Raw genomic sequence first — 18,957 nt, 5'->3', positions numbered from 1 at the left:
CGGTCTATCAAATTGACTGTAGACTAGTTCCATCAAATTTTTTGTCTTTTTGTTCTGGGTAATTGGAAGAATACGCACCGCAACTTTGTCGATGACTTATAACTTAATGGATTTTATTAGTTAGTAAGTGCTATATTTTGAAAGATCCATTTAAAGCATTTCTCTGTTACAGCATATATATAGTATTGGATCTCATTCAACACAATAGGATAAGGCCCACCAAGTCCAAATAAAGTCAACACAATAGGATAAGGCCCACCAAGTCCAAATAAAGTGATTGGATCGTGGCCCGCTAATTAAGACCCATCATTATTTGAATCTTGTTTTTGGGCTAAAAGGGATCACTTGAACATTTTGTGGCAATTGATAGGCTAATTTGGCGCCGCTTTTGTTTCTACGGTGTGTGTGTGTGTGTATATATATACATATAAAATATAATATCGAAATGTAATATCGAGCCCTAGAGAAAAACAATTCTAAGTTCGATCTTGTGCCTTTTGCTGTAGGACTGCACCTTACAGTAGCGACCAACAAGCCCTAACCAAATTCATATTTAAGCTAAATGCAGTGGTACATCCTATTAGAATGTTCTTCTTAAATGTATTCTTTTCTACCGTTATCTTTCAATCTGCACAAATGTTAAAAGCATCGTAAAATGCTACACAATCTACAATAGGAACAATATTACAGGATCTAGCTAGTTCAAAAGTACTTAACATAGTTGGTATGAATATTTTCGTTGATACGAGTAAATGTTTGTAAAAAAATATATGGGAGAAATATATTGGATGCCACCACATCCATGCATGTGCCTTGTTCAAGTCCTACAATTAATTTTAGTATATATATCATAATTCATTGTATAATATAATATATCTACCGAAGAGACAAAGCTCTTCTTTTCTTTCCTCCTACGTGTTTCGTACACCGCACGCGTAATCAAAATGCATAAACAAAATAATTAATGAACCATTTAATTTTTTTATTTATGTATACACCATCACCCCACGAGTCAAGGACCTATATATATGAGCTATGCAAATAGTCATCTATATATATATATATAGAGAGAGAGAGAGAGAGAGAGAGTCCTAGAGTGGGGCAGATATATTATAGGTAGCACGAAGGTTTCCGTGCTACCAAGTTATTTTTAATAATGCGACTTTCAAATGGATAATCGGTTTCGTTAGACTTGATTTACACTATTAAAAGACTTGAATTTAAAATTAAAAATAATAATTTTACTCTAAATATATCAAAGAATTTTTTATAAATATTTTATCAGATTTGAATTGTTTTATACCGTTAAATTCACAAACGCATCACATCAACCATTAAAATTATCAATTTTGAGACCTTTGGATCATGATTAGCTAAATAATATCGAAAAATTATGAAATTTAATTTTCAAATACTTTCAATAATATAGATCAAGTCTAACGGAGCTGGTCGTCAATTTGGAAGCTACGTTATTGAAAAAATTTAATAGCACGGAGACTTCTCTGCTATCGATAGTATACCAGCCTAGCGCTCTTTCACTCTCTCTCTCTGTCTCTCTCTCTATATATATACATATAGCTTCTCCAACTAATCTCCGCATATGTAGCTACTTGAATTCTAAGGATCTAGTGGCTTCTTACTAAAGTGCTTCTGCAAACTCCAAGCCATCACAATCACCTCCACTTGAAGAACTATATATGCATGCATTTTTGTAACCAACATTTCTAATTTGAATATAAGTAAGGGTCCTAGCCTTAGAAAATCTGCCTCAGTACGAGACAAATACATCCACATCCACATCTAATTAATTAATCCAAATTTAAGGACCTATTTCTCACGTAAAATGAAATAAAAATAATTTAGTAAGCCACCTAAAATACCTTGCATGGCACCGAAAGCGAGGTGATCGTGTTATGTCCCGTGGTCGTGAAGCAGCGTCGACTGTGCGACCGTCTCTGCTCCCGGAGTGGTTTGGCAATCGCTCTCGAGTCCCATGTAGGTCGAGGAGAAACTACGATCCTACATAGTTTACTTGTCGATCGAGCACATGCTATGAGTTAAAATATCAAATGATTTGAACCAAATGAATCAAGTTCCATCTTAGATTACATTACACATAAACTAAATTTTTTTAACAGAGACTAATTTTTCCGCGCAGAAATTAACTAAGCTGAGAGAGCCCACATATGTATCACGTGAACATGCATGAGGGTTCGAATCATATGCATGCACGCACGTGCATTTGGACTCGCACGTGACTTGTCCGTCGCGTTGCTTGGTCTTCGAAAGATTTGTAGCTTGTATGAATAAAGTTTGATGGATGCATGATTAATTATATTATTATATATTATAGGTAATTATACTATTATTAAACATATAGTTGTTTGATTATATACTTATATATATTATTATTTGTATAGTTGTTTTACACGTCATTATATATGCTACCACCTCCCTCTATATTTGTTCTCACATAATGCCAAATTTGACCACCAACCGCGAACGGCCTTGTAATTAATTAATTACACGTACGACGCAATATCCGATTATTCTTAATTAATATTTGTGGAATATGAATAATTAAGATACTGTTGCCTCACAAATTTAGAGTAATTTTGTGTTTCACAAAGCATAAAAATAAAAACTTCGGAGTTTAAATCTCATGGTGCTCCTAACCTTATTTAATCTCTTCCTGCTTTAATTAGAGTTTGTGTTTAAACCTATCAAAAAGTATTTAAGTTTAGATGCCAGAAAAAGTATCGGCATTAAGCATACTACAAATAGATATAAATATGTGCAAGTGCACATATAATTGATCAAACTCTTCAAAGTTGAGCTTAATTCCTTGAAGTTACTAATGCACCAAACTAATAAATGATTAGTAAGATACCACTTAGATATCTTTAACTTTAGATTGGTATAATTATGTACCAAAGAAGTGAGAGAGTATGTGAATCCCTAGGTCTAGTACTCTAGAAGAGTGTTACATATATCTTAAGCATACTTTAGGTAAATTAATTTGCATGAGTTGTATATATTTATATATATATATATATAGTCTAGCGCGCTATGGTGCTTGTAAAAGCACCAAGCACTTAGTGTTTGTAAATTTTTTACCCTTAGATCTATCCTTTTAATCATTTTCATCCATTAAATCATACTATTCAACCAACCACCTATTATATGCTTTTCGAACAATAGTAGCTTTATAAATTTCTCCATGATCAATATCATGGAAAAATGCATGTTGTTTTTTAATTGGTACAAGTGAGATCAAATCAAGAAGTAGAAGTAAAAAAAAGCATGTTTTCATGGTGGCAGGCAAATAAATAGGCCAAACAGCTGGTGAGCAATAGCAATGAGCATTTTTCACCTTTTCTAATTTTTAAAATATGTTTTTAGGTAAAGTATACTCCAAAATGAACAAGCAAATTAAGTTACTATTGATTAATGATATTTTGGTTTATGGTCTTTGTATCAATAGTGTGATACTGCAATGCTAATTCGCACTAATGTCAATGTTCTTACATCTTATATAGTGTACGGAAAATTTTTTAAAAAAAACTAGGGTTTGTTAATTGGATGCGTCCAAAGATAAAAATGTATGCAAAGATAATTGGAGTAGGAGCCTAATAATTATTATTATAATAAGTAATTACAGTATGATGCTGATGCACATTTCTTAACAATTAATCCACTGCATGTGGGTGCGTAACTTGTACTTTATAATTAATTTTGGTGGGTCCACGTGTCGAGTTCTATGCATATGCGGCACGCAACGTTAATTGAAAACGATTAGTGCATGTGTTAGGACTATAACTACATGTCAAATTGGACGAACAAGTTTGTGAAAAGTAATTAAACACAATATTAATCTAGTAGGTGGACCATGCACGTAGCACCAAAAATAAATAAATAAATAAATAAAAATCTCCTTTTTTAGGGTGAGGAGAGAGTAAATAAAAACTCCAAATCGTGCGTGTGACAATTTTTTAATTGTTAAATATGTGTTCCAGGAAATAATAATTATTATTATTATTACTTTTGCATGCAAAATTACAACCCCGATCGAGCGTGTCCAAAAGTTGGTCTCGTTCCGATTCGGCGCCGAACCTATTGACCAAATTAAACGCGCTCACGGACCCATGCATTTGGGCCCAAAAGGGTCGCTTATAATTTTAATCTATTTGCTTTGAGGAACGTGCATTATTAATTTCATCAATTATAGCTTAATTTTGCTACAAAAGAAATTGATGCGTGGACCCGGTCTACCATATCATTCGTAGAATATACAGATCAGTTAAATTTCAACATAAATTGTTATTGGTAGAATATGTACAAAGCAAAAGTTTCTTCTTAATTAATTGCTGAGTAATTAGATCACAAAATAAACAAGGATAATTAATAAGTTAAATTAACAACCATAATGATCATCAGTTGGGTCAGTGTCACCTCCTTTTGTCTCTAGCTTGGGTCCCTTAAAATAAAATAAAATCTTAAACGAGTGTACAAATTAATAGAGATAAGGTAATTATTAAAATGACTCAACGAGGGTCATTACATGGCAAAAGAAAAAATATATATATATAATTAAAAACGTAAAATATGTAGCCCATTAAGGAGACAATCACAAATAAATTACTCAAAGCAATGTGTTACATGCACATCCTCATCCTACATCTTATAAATAATAATTGAGGAAATGTTTATTTCATCAAAGGACGAAGAAGAAGAAGAAGAAGACACAGAAATATACAGAAACATCGAAATCTCGAGAGGCTACGAGAAAAGAGAAGTAGCGAAACTGCGATGGCGGGGTTCGGTTCGCCGTGCGGGGCGTGCAAGTTCCTGAGGAGGAAGTGTGTGAGGGGGTGTGTCTTTGCCCCTTACTTTGCTCATGAGCAAGGGGCGGCGCACTTCGCGGCGATCCACAAGGTGTTCGGGGCCAGCAACGTGTCGAAGCTCCTCATGCACCTTCCCGTCGGCGATCGGTGCGAGGCGGCCGTCACCATCGCCTACGAGGCTCAGGCCAGGCTCCGCGACCCTATCTACGGCTGTGTCGCGCACATCTTCGCCTTGCAACAACAAGTGAGTGAGAGGGTACATGTATAAATTGCACTATGCCTAGATTCACAAAATGTCTAATCAATTCGATGTGATATTTACCGTCAAATTTGTAACTCAACTGTAACGAATTAAAGTTTGAAAATTAAAGTGAACTTTTTTTAGAAGGTTTGGGACCCTGAATGTATTGCTCACGAATGTGTAATTAATGTTCTTCTTTTCATGTAGGTGGTGAATCTACAAGCTGAGCTGAGCTCTCTCGTGGCGCAAGCGGCGCAAAGCCGCGGTCACGAGCAGGGCTTCTTGTTTCCGCCGGATGGGGATCTTCGAATGCCTCAACCCTCGGTCTCAAACGATCGCGAAAACATATTCATCGACAACAACGGGCTTCTCGATTCGACCACCTTTTACGATTCTCGTGCCTGCAACGGTACCCAGTGGTTCGCCAACGGCGATCACGTCTCTCTCGACATGGATGACAAATCGTATTGCACCATGGGTGAGGATCTTCGATCGGTCGCATTCGGTTATATTAACGGTCATTGAGTCGATCGACGACATCAGTTCGTCGGGCATGTGTGTGATGATTCTCTATGCAAAACTATCGATGATCAATTTAGGTGCAGTTTTGCCAACTAGCTAGCGAATATCCAAGAAATTGATGAATCCCTACATATTATATATACATATATATTTGTTTGTTAGAGAAGGGTTGGGTTCAACTTGTTGGATGTGTGTACTATCATTTAGTCAAGCAAAAACTACAAGAGAAATTAGATCGTTCAATTCATATATATTTATCTAGATTCTAGATTTTGTTGTTCAAAATGGTGCTAATGAGGAAAATTTAATGCATTTGGGGATTGCTCAGAAACCATGTGTGGAGGACACCTTAAAATAACTTGTTTATGTTAAACAAAATTAGCTTTCCCTTTGCTTTTTTTTTGTTTTTTTCCCCAGAGGAAAGGTAGCATGCTATTCATTTCATTTATTATTTTTAAAAATAAAATTAGCTGAAAATATGAAATAATTAGGCTTCGAACTTGAGACCTCAGATACCAACTATCAAGTTCTTTGCCGCTTCTGTTCTTTTTTTCTTTTTTGATGAAGAGATTTCAACACATGATTTTTAAATTATAAGACACTTTATTATCAAAATCTATCTTAAATCCTCTATTATGTGAGGTTGTGATCGAATTCCTCATCAATCACCTCTCATTTCAATGCACTTAACGGATTCCATACATAAAAAATTGCAATTATTAGATTGAGTGGGTGATTATTCATGCGATGATATGAAAATTACTCTATATATTTTAGGACAGTGAACTAGAAGTCGTGTGGAATTCGAATTTAAGACCGGCCCTCTATTCCGATAGATATATACTTGTGAATAATCCTTTTTGTTTTTTCAAAGCTTAAGCTCTAAATAATATCATTTTAACAACATCAACAAGAAGAAGAAGAAGAGAAAGGAAGTTCATAGGAAACTATCTATTTAGATGAAGTACTTGGCAAGAATTTCTTTCTAGTTTATTAAATTTTACGCATTACTGATTAAAAAAAAAGAGGAGTGAGGGACACTCGCTATGGAAATTAATTAAAAACATCTGCGAAAATAAAATTCTTTGTTTAACACTTTAACTAGCCTTAAAGAAAAGAATTCTCACAGTCGATAACTTGTAGAAGCAAGGTTAATCTAGTAAATCATTTGTGTGTATTACACAAGGATTATTTAGAGACCATAGATTACTTATTCACTAGTGGNTTAATCTAGTAAATCATTTGTGTGTATTACACAAGGATTATTTAGAGACCATAGATTACTTATTCACTAGTGGTGTTTTTTTTTTTTTGTGTTTTTCCAAATATCCGTTTTTTATATTGTTTCCTAAGTGAGGTACAGATAAAACATCATATACTAAAGAAAGATAATGATGTATATATGAAGAAGGAAAAAGAGTTAATCAGGTGCACGGTTTGGTTTGACAGAAACAACGTGACATTTTGGAACAGAGGCAAGGGCCGGGCCATAAAAGGTGATCTATGACATTCAATACTCATATGGTTCGAGCCCGATGACGGTTCACTGAACATAATGGTTTGATTCGAGACCTCTGAATCATTCACTGAGCTTGAACTTACTCAGTTCCGAGTCCAAATAAGGAAATTAATGTCCCATTAATCAACCATTGAATTAATGTTTCGATACATGTGAATAAGGTCTAAACTTGAGCTTAACAATCATAATCAGGTTTATACGCATGCAATTGGTTTGGCCTTACATTTTACTACATATTGTAATTTTTTTATGTTTATGAAAATTGGAAAATTTGCACATTTATGAGCAACAAATATATGAAAATATGCAAAAAATGATAATGGGTCGAATACGATTAGGATCAATGAATAATCAAAACTTAAAATCCAATAAGCTTTGGATCAGTGTCATGCTATGATTAATTATATACAATTGCAAATAAAAATTTCTCACCCTAAAACAATTTAGGTACTTTTCATGCTTGCATACTTTTTTTTTTTTTGAAGGAATAGTTTAATTCATTAGTGGATGGTGTCGACCATTATTATTAATTGGATATATATTAAAAATATGAAAAAAATAATAATAATTTGTCTCTGTTGGGGAAAATTAAATTGCTGGGTACACTAGGATCACTCCAATCATTTTTTTTTTCCTTTTTTTTGTCTTTTTTAAATTATCATTAACAAATATCAGATTTGGTTGGAGTAGACCAACTCAAGTGCTTGGTTGACTCTCTTTTTGATCACTTTCCACTTCACAAATTAGGCTTTAGTACATCCATTTGCTACTTAATTTAATTTGACTCACCTTAGCCTCTTCATTTTTGAGTTTTATTGTTTTCCTTTGTATTATGATTCAGTGGTATTGATAAAGATGTTCTTAGTGGGTCTAATACAAATAAAGTTTAGCAAATAATGGGAACTTTGAGGTAATCTATTGATTAAAGTAACTAATGGGGCAATTAATACTATTAGAATGGCTTTGTTGACCTGTTTTATGGCCTGCACACTTTAGACAAAAAAGCACTGCAAGGGCCAAGGCAAGGTGTATTGGTTAAGTCACTGATGCAGGACCAAAAGAGCAACAGAACTAAAGGTTTATTTGATTGGTCGGAGCTTCTGCGAAAGTGCTTCTATAGATATAGATATTGGAAAAGTAGAGTTGAGCTTAAATACTTCTAAAAATATTTATCATTCACTTGCTAATAATTTTATAGTTATTGAACGTCTACTGTTTAGCGGTGGCAGGTAGAATAATAGTTGAAGCAAGAGTTGAAAAGTTAGAAATATGTGAATAGTAATATATTTAGTAGTCCAACTTTTAAAAAATAATATCAAGAGTTTCTGGTTTTACGGTTTAGAAATTGATCATAATTTTGATTTCATGCTACAGAAAAAAAAAAAAAAGATTTTTTTGTTTCTGATTCATTAATTGCTTATCAAAATAAAGAAATTACGTCATAGTGGACGAAAAATAAGTGATTGTAGCAGTTTTTGTAATGGCTTTTCACTTCACCACGATGACAAGTCATCAAAAATTCTTTGAAAAAAAAAAAAAAACAAAAAAAACAAAACAAAACAGTGCAGCACTTCGGCAGAAACTCCAGATGGGAGTTAAAGAAGCAACCAAAATTTAAATAAAAATTTTGCAAACACTATAAAAGAAGTCCTACAAGATAATGTGTCACCATTATCATCACCACATTGGAAAAATAAAGTAACTTCAATTCCTAGTATTTTTTGAATACTTTTTTTTGTACTAGTATTTCTTGAACTCCTCATTCTCCTAGAATGCACGTAACACCTATTGAAGGACCACCTATAAAGTAGAAGCTATGTCCTAGGCCACATCAATCCCAGTATATAAATTTCTTCGTCTAGTTCTTTATTAACTTAATTTTTTTTAGAAACATGAGAATATTATATGTTGAAAGTCAAAAGAGTTTCGAATGAAGCAGTTAAAATTTTCATTAATTTAGATCTGCACATTAAAAACTACTAGGATTTCAAGTGTGAACATGCGATCCTCGGTAACATAATTACTGCACAATTTATTATTAGTATTATTTTCTCTTTTTTTTGCGGTATGGGATTTAGAGAAGTTTAGTAAGTTATCTTGAATTGTTCTCTGTAATCTATAATGTACTTTTATTCATTTTATCAATTAATGAACTTATTGCAGCACTTGGTCTCTCCAAATACTAATCCGATTAAATTTTTTCATTCCGTCGATCAGAGTCTAGTATTTCACTATTTTTTTGTTACCGAGGTTGCACATTAAGACTCGCAAGTTTGAAACTTTAAAATTCAGCATATGACAATCACGTGTCTCAATAAAACGGTGTAACTATGCATAGAGCTACTCAATTTCATTAATCCTTCTTTTAGTGTTGAGACCTATATATTATGTTATGTGTGTTATATATTATCATCATAAATGTAGTGAAAATTTTGTTTATATATGTTTGAGACTTGGAAAAAGCCCTGGTATTTTTCAATTATTGATAGCCTTTTACCCCCATAATATGACACTGAATGGGACTACAAAGAGCCTATGATCACCCTTGTAAGAACTTACTTTTAGCCTCAAATCTCATATGAAATTATATATCCAACAATAACATAACTTGTCAAGTGTGGAAAACCATAGGACATCAATTAATTCTGTGCAGGTTTATTTAGTAACTAATATCCTCATATCCCGCAAGTTATGGATCCCATGTCATTAACTGCATAACCAATATCATCACATGCATCATATCTCATCATTGAAGTAGAAAAACCTCATATCAACAAACCAAAAATTCAAATTCAAGTTGCAATGGCTGTTGAAAACAAAATTTGCAATAACAAAACACAATGGCACATAGTTGCAAACTACAACTTGATGTTATCTTATCTAAACAAATGCGTCATCGACTGCTTTTGAATCGAATCTTGCGTTAGGAAACATTGGAAGTGCTGAAGTAATTATATTTACATCGAAATTCCATAAAACCTTGCTAGGAAGAGTAAGAGCTCTTCATCATCCTCAGAGCCAAAGTTTGGAGCTCCCCAGCCTCGTTGTGCGGTGTCATCTTTTTGCTGGAATATTGGAAAGGAAGATCCTGCTTAAAGCACATTTCCTGAAATTGTTCGCCTTCTGAGCTATAATCCATGTAATCAAGTGGCCTCTTTGAACACATGGTTTTCAGACTAGGAATAGATTGGAGTAGAGGATTGTCGCAACTCTCTCGCATCTGATTCTCCGATGATTGCGACTTTAAGATGCCGTAAGCCAACTGAGTTCTCATCTGCATCAATTGTGCTTGGAGGAATGCCACCTATCATTATATTACAAGCAATATTAGATTTTAAAAAAAGAAAAAGTGAGCAAGTGCACAAAGCTTCTGCTAATGCCGGAGCTGGTTATCATTAACAGTTCTTTCACAGCTTTTTTTTTTTGCTCTTCATTATCACTATCGGTAAGGCGTATGTAATCTTACCCACATCTGAATAAATTGATTTACTTGTTCATCAATTTGCAGTACTGTTAAGAATATTATGTAAAAATGTTGAAATTATTTCTTGATCGTTTCTTATCAGATTGATTTGTCTAGATGAATTATATTAAGTACATGATATAATAGGAATTAGCTAAGGGAAAGATCAACCTGTTGTTGCAGAGCAAAGATCTGGGCGACGCAGCCGTAGACCGGGTCCCTGATCCGCGCCTGGGCCTCGTAAGCGATAGTGACTACCGCCTCACACCGATCCGCAAGAGGAACCTGCAAAAGAAGCTTAGACGCGTTGCTCGCTCCAAACACCTTATGGATAGCGGCAAACCGCGCTGGTCCCTCGTCGGCGCCAAAGTATGGAGCAAAGATGCACCCCGTCGCGCATTTCCTGCGGAGGAACTTGCATGCACCACACGGAGAGCTACCTCCAGAGGCCATCTAAAAGACTTTTAGTATCCGGCTTTTGGGTTTTGAAAAGAAGTGGTTTAGAGGGGTTTATATACAAGTTTTGATCAGGGGACAAGGAAGGTATAGTGTCTGGTTTCAGGGGAACAGTGAATTAATGGTGGGGTTGAATATGTGGTGCCCTATTTGAAATCTTCTGAAGGTTTCTGGGTTTATATATAGCCTTCATGATATGGGTTAAGAATAAGATAAGAGGACTTGTGGAGTAATCACCAATAAACTATATATTTCGCGCCGAACGCCGCACTTAGGATGGTCTACTAATAGGTGTAGCTTTCTTCATGTTAGGGTACCCATCACCTGATAAGGATTTGTTATACTTAGGGCTTATATCATGGTCCAATTGTAAAATCACGACGATGGCATGGGCAATGTGGGTGAATATATAACCAACTTTAAATCCTTCCAAAGTAACTTATCTAAGCACTAATCCAAGAGTTGTTTATTACTATCCACGGAGACGAGGGTGAAAAGATAAGATGGTTCACAATATGAAATTGCAGCTTGTTTAGTGGTTCTGAGGCCTCGAAAAAGACGTAAATAATGAGCTTCTTGAGGTTAAATAACACAAAGAAATTAATTTGCAATTTAATTAACATAACTACACTTCAGCGGCACAGAAAAGGAACTGCAAAAAATAATAATAATAATAACAGAGGAGAGATCCCAAGAAAGAGAAGCTCATTAAGTCATAAATGTCAAGCACATGTCATTGGTCAATAAGACATCATTAGCTATAACAAAATGATGAAACACTTGGCAAAAGTTTTTGTCATTTTAGAGCTATATACTTATAAAGTGCAAAGAGTGGATGAAAACTGAAGAAAATTTGTTGTACGCAGAAAAGGAAACATTATCAATTATCACCAATAATCTCCGCATGAGCAAACACCATTTTTAACATGATGAAATCTCCTAGAATCTCTCACTATTATCTCCCGCTTTGTGATCAAAGAAATAAACTTACTCGCAGTGTGGCAATCTCCACATACTCTCAAGTTTTTCGTTATCCTTAAAGGTATACCATCTTTGGTTCTCAAAAGCCCAAAAGCCATCGCCATCTTCTCACTGTGACCGCAAAGCACTTCTTCCTTGCTCTCATCATCAACATCATGAAGAGTAAACGATAAGTCCGGCACATAACCCAATTCCTTCATTTGGTTACTTAACTCGCGCCAAAACTCTAAAATTTCGTTGTCCTTACGGTTTCTTCTATCCATGACATTAAAAATGTAGACCATTTTATCGACTTCAATCGTGCTATAACCAAATGTTTTCCGCAGTCCTCTTTTATTCATCACGTCTCTCGTCTTCTTGACCATCTCCCACATTTCAGCCGCAGCGTAGATATTAGAAAGCAATACATGAGCTCCTGGCTGATTGGGCTCCAAAACAAAGAGCTTCTCAGCTACTTTCTCAGCTAATTCTACCCTCTTATGTATTCTACAAGCACCCAAGAGAGCACCCCATACACTAGCACTAGGCTTCACTGGCATTTCCTCAATCAGTGCTTGAGCTTCTTCGATAAGCCCGGCTCGGCCAAGGAGATCGACCATACAACAGTAATGCTCATTTGTCGGAGTAATCTTATAGTCCTTTGTCATCGACTCGAAATAGATCCGCCCGTCCTTAACCATACCAGAATGGCTGCACGCCGACAACACTGAAACGAATGTGACATGATTAGGTGCGAGATTCGCCGACCTCATTTCGTCAAAAAGATCGAGTGCTCTCAAGTACATTCCGTGTGCACCGAACGCACCAATCATGGCGCTCCAAGAGAAGACATTCCTTACGGGCATAATACCAAACACCTTGTACGCCAGTAACGGAAACCCACACTTTGCATACATGTCAACTAAGGCAGTGTTAGTAACCACATCTAGTTCAATATTACTACGGATCATAAAGCCGTGGACACTCTTTCCTTGAAACGACGCTCCGAGGTGAGCGCACGCCAAAAGAACACTGGCATATGTGACCTCATTTGGCATTATTGACTCTTCTAACATATCTCGAAACACTCGGAGCGCTTCATAACCTCTCCTGCATTGGGCCAATCCCGAGATTACGGAACTCCAAGAAACGACATCTTTTGATGGCATTTCATCAAACAACTTCAATGCAAAGTCAATGAATCCGCTTTTCCCGTACATATCGACCAGAGAAGTTTTCAAATAGATATTACAATCCAAATAGTTGGTTTTTATGCAGAAACCATGAATCGCCCGCCCTTCTTTAGCGGCGCAAATATTCCCACAAGCCCTAGCTAAACACACCGCCGCGCACGGATCCAATTCGAGCTTCAATTCCTTCATCCGTCCAAACAAATCGAAGACCTGCTCATCCACCGATGCCCTCGAATACCCTTTCATCATGAGACCCCAGCAAGCAGAATCCGCCACATTAACACAGTTAAACATCTTCTCTGCATCATCTAGAGAACCCAAATCGACATACATGTTCATCAGCGGAGGCGACACGAACGCATTCGCATCGAGACCGGACCGGATCGCCTGCGAGTGAATCGACGAGCCCGGCCCGAGAAGAGAGAGGCCGGCACAGGCTCGGAGGGCGAAGGCCAAGGCGAAGCTATCGGGCCTGTGATTGTGGGAATGGGAGAGCTTGTAGAGAAGCAGGAGCTCGGGGAGGAGGCGGGCGCGGTAGTACCCGGCGAACATGGTGTTCCACGCGTGCGGGGTTCGGTGGGGGATTTGGTCGAACACATGGCGCGCATCGCGGGCGGAGGCGGAGACGAAGTAGGCGTGGGCGAGGCGCGAGGCGAGCGCAGTGGAGAGGGGGAGGCCGTGGAGGAGGAGGAGGCGCGCGTGGAGTTGGCGGAGGAGGGGGAGCGAGGAGACGCAGCGCGCGAAGAGGGAGTTTAAATGCGCGGAGGTGGGAATCGCGGTGGCGGGAACGCAGGGGGCCATCGCGCGCGCGTTTGCGGCAACGCCGAGCCCATCGGAACGCAACGCAGCGCAGGGCGATAGGAGCGCGGCGCGATTGTACAGTGTTAGCATCGGGAGCAGAGCTATTTAGGCTTATTTTGGGAATGGGCCCAATTGTACTGGGTGAGCCCATTGTTGGTGAAACTTTCATGGGCCGTACATTTAGGCCCAAAATGTGAGAGAATTTTACCGATTCACCGACACTCTATAGCAGTAGTTCTTATTTTTGAATAAAAGCTCCAAATTCATATGAAAAATTGCTAAACCATGAACACCAACATCAGCTGAAATTTCCCATCAACGGGAAGTTGAGAAGTGAGAGAGCTACATGCACATAGGATGGTAATTTCAGTTTCGCAGAATACATGAATACACCGAACTTCAGTTTGGCGTAAACTTTGATCAAATGAATCAACAAAAGGTGATTAGCCTAGCCACTGCTCGGCCCGCCGCTCGCCGCCACCGCCGACAGCGTGCCGGATGCTGATCTTCTCGTGGGAATATTTCTCCTGAAGCCATTCGAAAGCATTCATGTCGAGTTTCCCAGTTACCGACTTCCCTTGCTTCCTCCGTATGTGTTGTTCCTTTATGGAAGCCCACAGCTTCTCGATCGCATCTCGTTGTCGGCACGTGAACCGATCAATGTTGTCGAAAGCATGCTTAACCAATATATCAATCACAGTCTGAGCCCTGTTATTAAAGAGTACAAAAGAAGGAAGATTGGACAACTTAAACACGCTAACATAGAGAAACAAGAAATGAAAATAACATAGCATAGAAATGGCATGATACTAACAAATAAACTACATCTTTTACACTATGTAACCTTGCAAAATTATCAATTTACATATATATCATGTAAAATCTGATTTTTGAAGAAACACTACACACATGAACAACCACCTATGTCTTAAGGTGATATACATCCAGTTCATCGGGTAAGATGGTTATTTTGTACATGCAAGGATGTTGTGCCATAAATTAAATTCTTTACAGCATACCTTAAAAATCAGAATTTAGGAAGGAATATATATGTGATAGATATTGTGCAGGGCTGTACATATAATATTTCAACCAAAAAAAAAAAGTCCACACTAAAGAAACAGAATGTGTTTATAGATCTTACCATGGCACTTTATAACGACGTGCAGCAAGTTCCACACATTTTAGTAAAGCTTCTCTCTGAGACTTAATAAACCTCTTCGATTCTTCTTCGTCTGCCTTCCTGTTCAAAGCTGCTACCTCCTTCTCTCTGGCCTTTTTCTCTTTCTTCGATGTACTTGGAAGCAGAGTATCTAAGCCAAAAGGATCGGGAATTTCTTTTTTCGGATAAGAATGACTGGTTTCTGTGGTACTAGTGTCCTTGTTCTCTGCATCACTTGCTTTATTTCCATCTAGAGCAAGGGCTGATGCTTCATCATTGTCATCATCCACAGTAGCGGGAGGGAGGCTTGATATGGCTTCTTTGATCTTTCCTGCTGCTTTTGAATACTGGGGAGAAACAAAGAGTTTTGGTTAAAGCAGAAGAAATGCATTCCCAAGCACAGAACAACAACGAAAATCTAATATGAAGCAAAAGAAGTTAAATGAACAGTACTGCACCATCCATGTGCACATTCATGGAGCAACTCAGCATGTTGATAGCAGGTATAGAAAGCATACATGCCTTTTAGAACCAAAATATACAACACATAAATCCACATACATGAGTACAAACATATACACATGTTTTCGTACGTACATACATCTGGCTATATGAGTGAAGGACAAACAGTGCCGACATACAGCGGAACTCACAAATATATTACACACGACTTGTACCAACAATCAACAAGTACAAGAAACAAAAGGCAGAAATAAAATCAATATACAAGATATTCAAAGTCCTCTGTAGAAATGAATACTTGTCCTCCTTCAGACTGTGATATTAACGCATCGAGACATCAGCAGTTAAAAGTTTTCTTGGTTTTCTAAGCAAATATGCTTCATACATTCTTTTGTACAAAACACTACTCAGTTGTTTACTATCAAAAACTGTAGTGTCAGAAGCTACTCCCAGTATAAAAGAGTTCCATGTTAAAGGAAACCACTGTTTTAAGATGAAAAACTATTACAAATTTTATTAGTACCTTAAAACTGCTTTATCCATGCAAGTCCTCAATTGGATGGTACCTGTCACAAGAATCCATTAAGATCTCTACACAATTAACATCCAGGATTTGATTGTCCGGCCTAAGTAATATAAGAAAAACATCTATACTTTATTATGATCCCTTCCACCCTTTTACCATAACGCATCACATATAATTTTCAATGCAACTCCTAAAACCAAACAAACATAAAGATCTCTTCTAATACACACCTTTTTTAAAGATTAAGGAACAGGAAGAAACTAATTCACTTCAAGCAATCATCTACAAACCAGAACTTCAATGGCAAAGCATGGACAGGATCAACAGTAAGGATTTGACAAATTATGATGTCTCTTTTAGAGAGTTTATCCTTTTATTACAGCTGATTGCAACAAAACCTAAATCTCTTAAAAAGAAATGATGAAATCACATGTCATCACGAATCAACAACGGCACTTCTCAAAAAGTCTTTTATCAACATGCTGGCTCATATAAAGTCCACATGGATGCTTTTGCAGCATAACCTCAAACCTCATAACAGAAGAAAAGGAATACAAATGAGTCATCAATACTTGATTATACATACCACAAAGCTGTCATCAGTATAGAGGTCATTTGCCACCACCGCATGCAACGTCCATGTTGTCAACAAGTTCTTCTGTTGTGCACTAAAACACTGCATATCATGAGGACAACAAAAGAAAAGTATGATTGAACTTCCAACAAGCAGAACATTATTCCAACAAGCAGAACATTATCAGCTATAAACTGGGAAGCCATTGCAAATCTAGTAAATATCACAGGCAACAGGTAAACCGCCATCCAGCGCAAGAAAATGAATCTAATGAAAATAAAGAAAAGAATTGTGCTCTCATTTAAAGGTGTTCCAATGCTTCAATGCTCAAATGCAAAACTAATGTGAGAATAGTAGTAGTAGATTTATAATGTGTGTAGGTAGAAACATAACATCAAAAACATGGATAACAAGCAATTAATTACAGCTTATGAAAAAATAACTCCAGGTGTTTCGGACTGATTAGTCTATTCGAATCACATCTGACCCTACTGCCAACCTAATCAAAATTAACTATCAAATAAATATGGACATCCCAAATATTTCAGGCGAACAAAAGAAATGAAATATTATCAAATTAAAGTTCATTTTGAACCAAGGAAGCTTGCACACAAAAGCTATTCATTTTTAATTAGACTTGCATCTTCTCAATAGTTATCATTTGGCAGAAGTTAATAATATCAAGAGCTACAAGATAACTCCATTTATTACTACTAAAATGGATAGTAAAACAGTTAAACCTCACCTCTACCACATCCTGAACTGCTGTAAACAGGGTGTGATAATCCGCACGCAATGCCGGTTCGTTACAGGCCGATGGTGAAGCCATTGCACCTTCTAGTATAGCAAAAAAATGATCACTGGTTCCTGGTTTGACACTTCCAGCCTGTATCAATTGCAAGGCCAATTTTGATGCCTTGCCGAACTTCGAAGGATTCCTTATGTGCGATGCTATCTTTTGCATCGCTTCTATAATCTGAGTTTCCGTCGCATCAACAGTTGTTTTGAATCTTAGCTTCTTCTTTTCGGGCACTGCAAAGCAAATCCAATGAACTAAATAAAGGGACCGACTATTCACAAATTTAAACCGAAACAGTCAAATTTGGGTGACAATTACTGGGTAAAAAGATCAAATTACAACTATAAGCACTTAAATCCTCCCAAATAACGAAACAGAAAACATAGAATAGCTAAATCAGGTCCAAGATAACAGAAAACTAAGCTGGCGATGCAGATTAAAGTACAAAAGAACCACTAAAACACAATAATATCACAAAACCACTACAATTAGTACAAACCAAAAGAAAAAATCCTCAATAACAAAAGGATAAAAAAAAAAGGCGGAAACCCCAAGTCCAGAATGGTTATAATAGAAAAATAAGCTGAAAACAAATCGGAAAACAATCGAACAAGTTCGACTAGAGGAACAAAAACTAGAGAAAGATCTTACGAATTCGAGATAAAGTTCTACTGATCGCACCTTCCTCGTGCGATTCGGAGGGTTTGTCGCGCTTGAGGGCGCTCTTGAGCGCGGGGGGTGGGAGCTGAGGCGGAGGGGACGGTCTCTTCGCAGAGGGAGGAGGAGGAGGAGAACGCTCCACGGCGGCGGAGGGGGTGGCGGAAGGGGGAGGTAAACCCTCGAAGAGGTTCTCCGCCATGGACGGACGATGAGGTCGAGTCAAGAGAGAAGGAAGAGAGAGAGAGAGGGAGAAAGAGAGAGAGAGAGAGAGAAGGGAAAATGCGATTTCGTATCCTCTGCGTTCTTTCCCCTCTTTTATTTAGGTACCGATCGGATCGGATCGGATCGGATCGGATCGGATCGGGTCCGATGACCCCACATCCCGTTTCCCCACTTTTTTTTATATGTTTTATTTTTTTTATAAATAAATTTAGTTTAAAATATAAAATAATTAAGTATCGAATTTAACACCTCGCATATTAGTTATCCACTACTAACGTAAATGACGGTCTCTTATCATGAGGTTAGGGGCCTATCTAAAAATAAGAAGTGGTAGAACGAAAATTTTATGAATTTTATGAATTCAACTTTTTACCAAAATTTAAAAATATGGAAATATATTCCAGCATCTATAATTCTTCCGAAATCACGAGTTCAACGGCCAAATTAACATTGATGGTCACGTTATTGAGACAGAAAAAAAAAAAGAAAGTACTAAAAAGAAGCAATATCTCACATCAATGGATCCAATCAGATCAGGCTTGGCTAGGCTTGG

General features: G+C 37.1%; 4 protein-coding genes across 5 annotated transcripts; 1 reads left to right on the top strand and 3 right to left on the bottom strand.

Moving 5' to 3' along the window:
* On the top strand, positions 4,730-5,875 carry LOC109727587 (LOB domain-containing protein 29-like). The gene is made up of 2 exons (XM_020257744.1): positions 4,730-5,088; positions 5,293-5,875. The coding sequence occupies exons 1-2, from the start codon at positions 4,810-4,812 to the stop codon at positions 5,608-5,610; spliced, it is 597 nt and encodes a 198-aa protein (XP_020113333.1). The 5' UTR covers positions 4,730-4,809; the 3' UTR covers positions 5,611-5,875.
* LOC109727247 (LOB domain-containing protein 16-like) lies at positions 9,895-11,669 on the bottom strand. Its single transcript, XM_020257282.1, has 2 exons — positions 10,761-11,669; positions 9,895-10,430 (listed from the first exon to the last, which is right to left on the bottom strand). The coding sequence occupies exons 1-2, from the start codon at positions 11,040-11,042 to the stop codon at positions 10,110-10,112; spliced, it is 603 nt and encodes a 200-aa protein (XP_020112871.1). The 5' UTR covers positions 11,043-11,669; the 3' UTR covers positions 9,895-10,109.
* Positions 11,807-14,196, bottom strand: LOC109727245 (pentatricopeptide repeat-containing protein At1g06140, mitochondrial). The gene has a single exon (XM_020257279.1). It carries the CDS (start codon positions 14,087-14,089, stop codon positions 11,933-11,935), a length of 2,157 nt encoding a protein of 718 aa, XP_020112868.1. The 5' UTR covers positions 14,090-14,196; the 3' UTR covers positions 11,807-11,932.
* LOC109727246 lies at positions 14,279-18,480 on the bottom strand. 2 transcript variants are annotated; one of them, XM_020257280.1, is made up of 5 exons: positions 18,174-18,480; positions 17,469-17,755; positions 16,736-16,825; positions 15,144-15,508; positions 14,279-14,707 (listed from the first exon to the last, which is right to left on the bottom strand). In XM_020257280.1, the coding sequence occupies exons 1-5, from the start codon at positions 18,379-18,381 to the stop codon at positions 14,443-14,445; spliced, it is 1,215 nt and encodes a 404-aa protein (XP_020112869.1). In that variant the 5' UTR covers positions 18,382-18,480; the 3' UTR covers positions 14,279-14,442. The 2 variants fall into 2 exon arrangements, with proteins under 2 accessions (XP_020112869.1, XP_020112870.1); XM_020257281.1 differs by having other exon boundaries at positions 18,204-18,479.

The sequence above is a fragment of the Ananas comosus genome, linkage group 22 (genome assembly GCF_001540865.1).
Source record: "Ananas comosus cultivar F153 linkage group 22, ASM154086v1, whole genome shotgun sequence".
Lineage (NCBI taxonomy): Eukaryota > Viridiplantae > Streptophyta > Magnoliopsida > Poales > Bromeliaceae > Ananas > Ananas comosus.
Note: the sequence above shows the minus strand (reverse complement) of the source record. Positions and strands in the feature narration are given on the sequence as shown.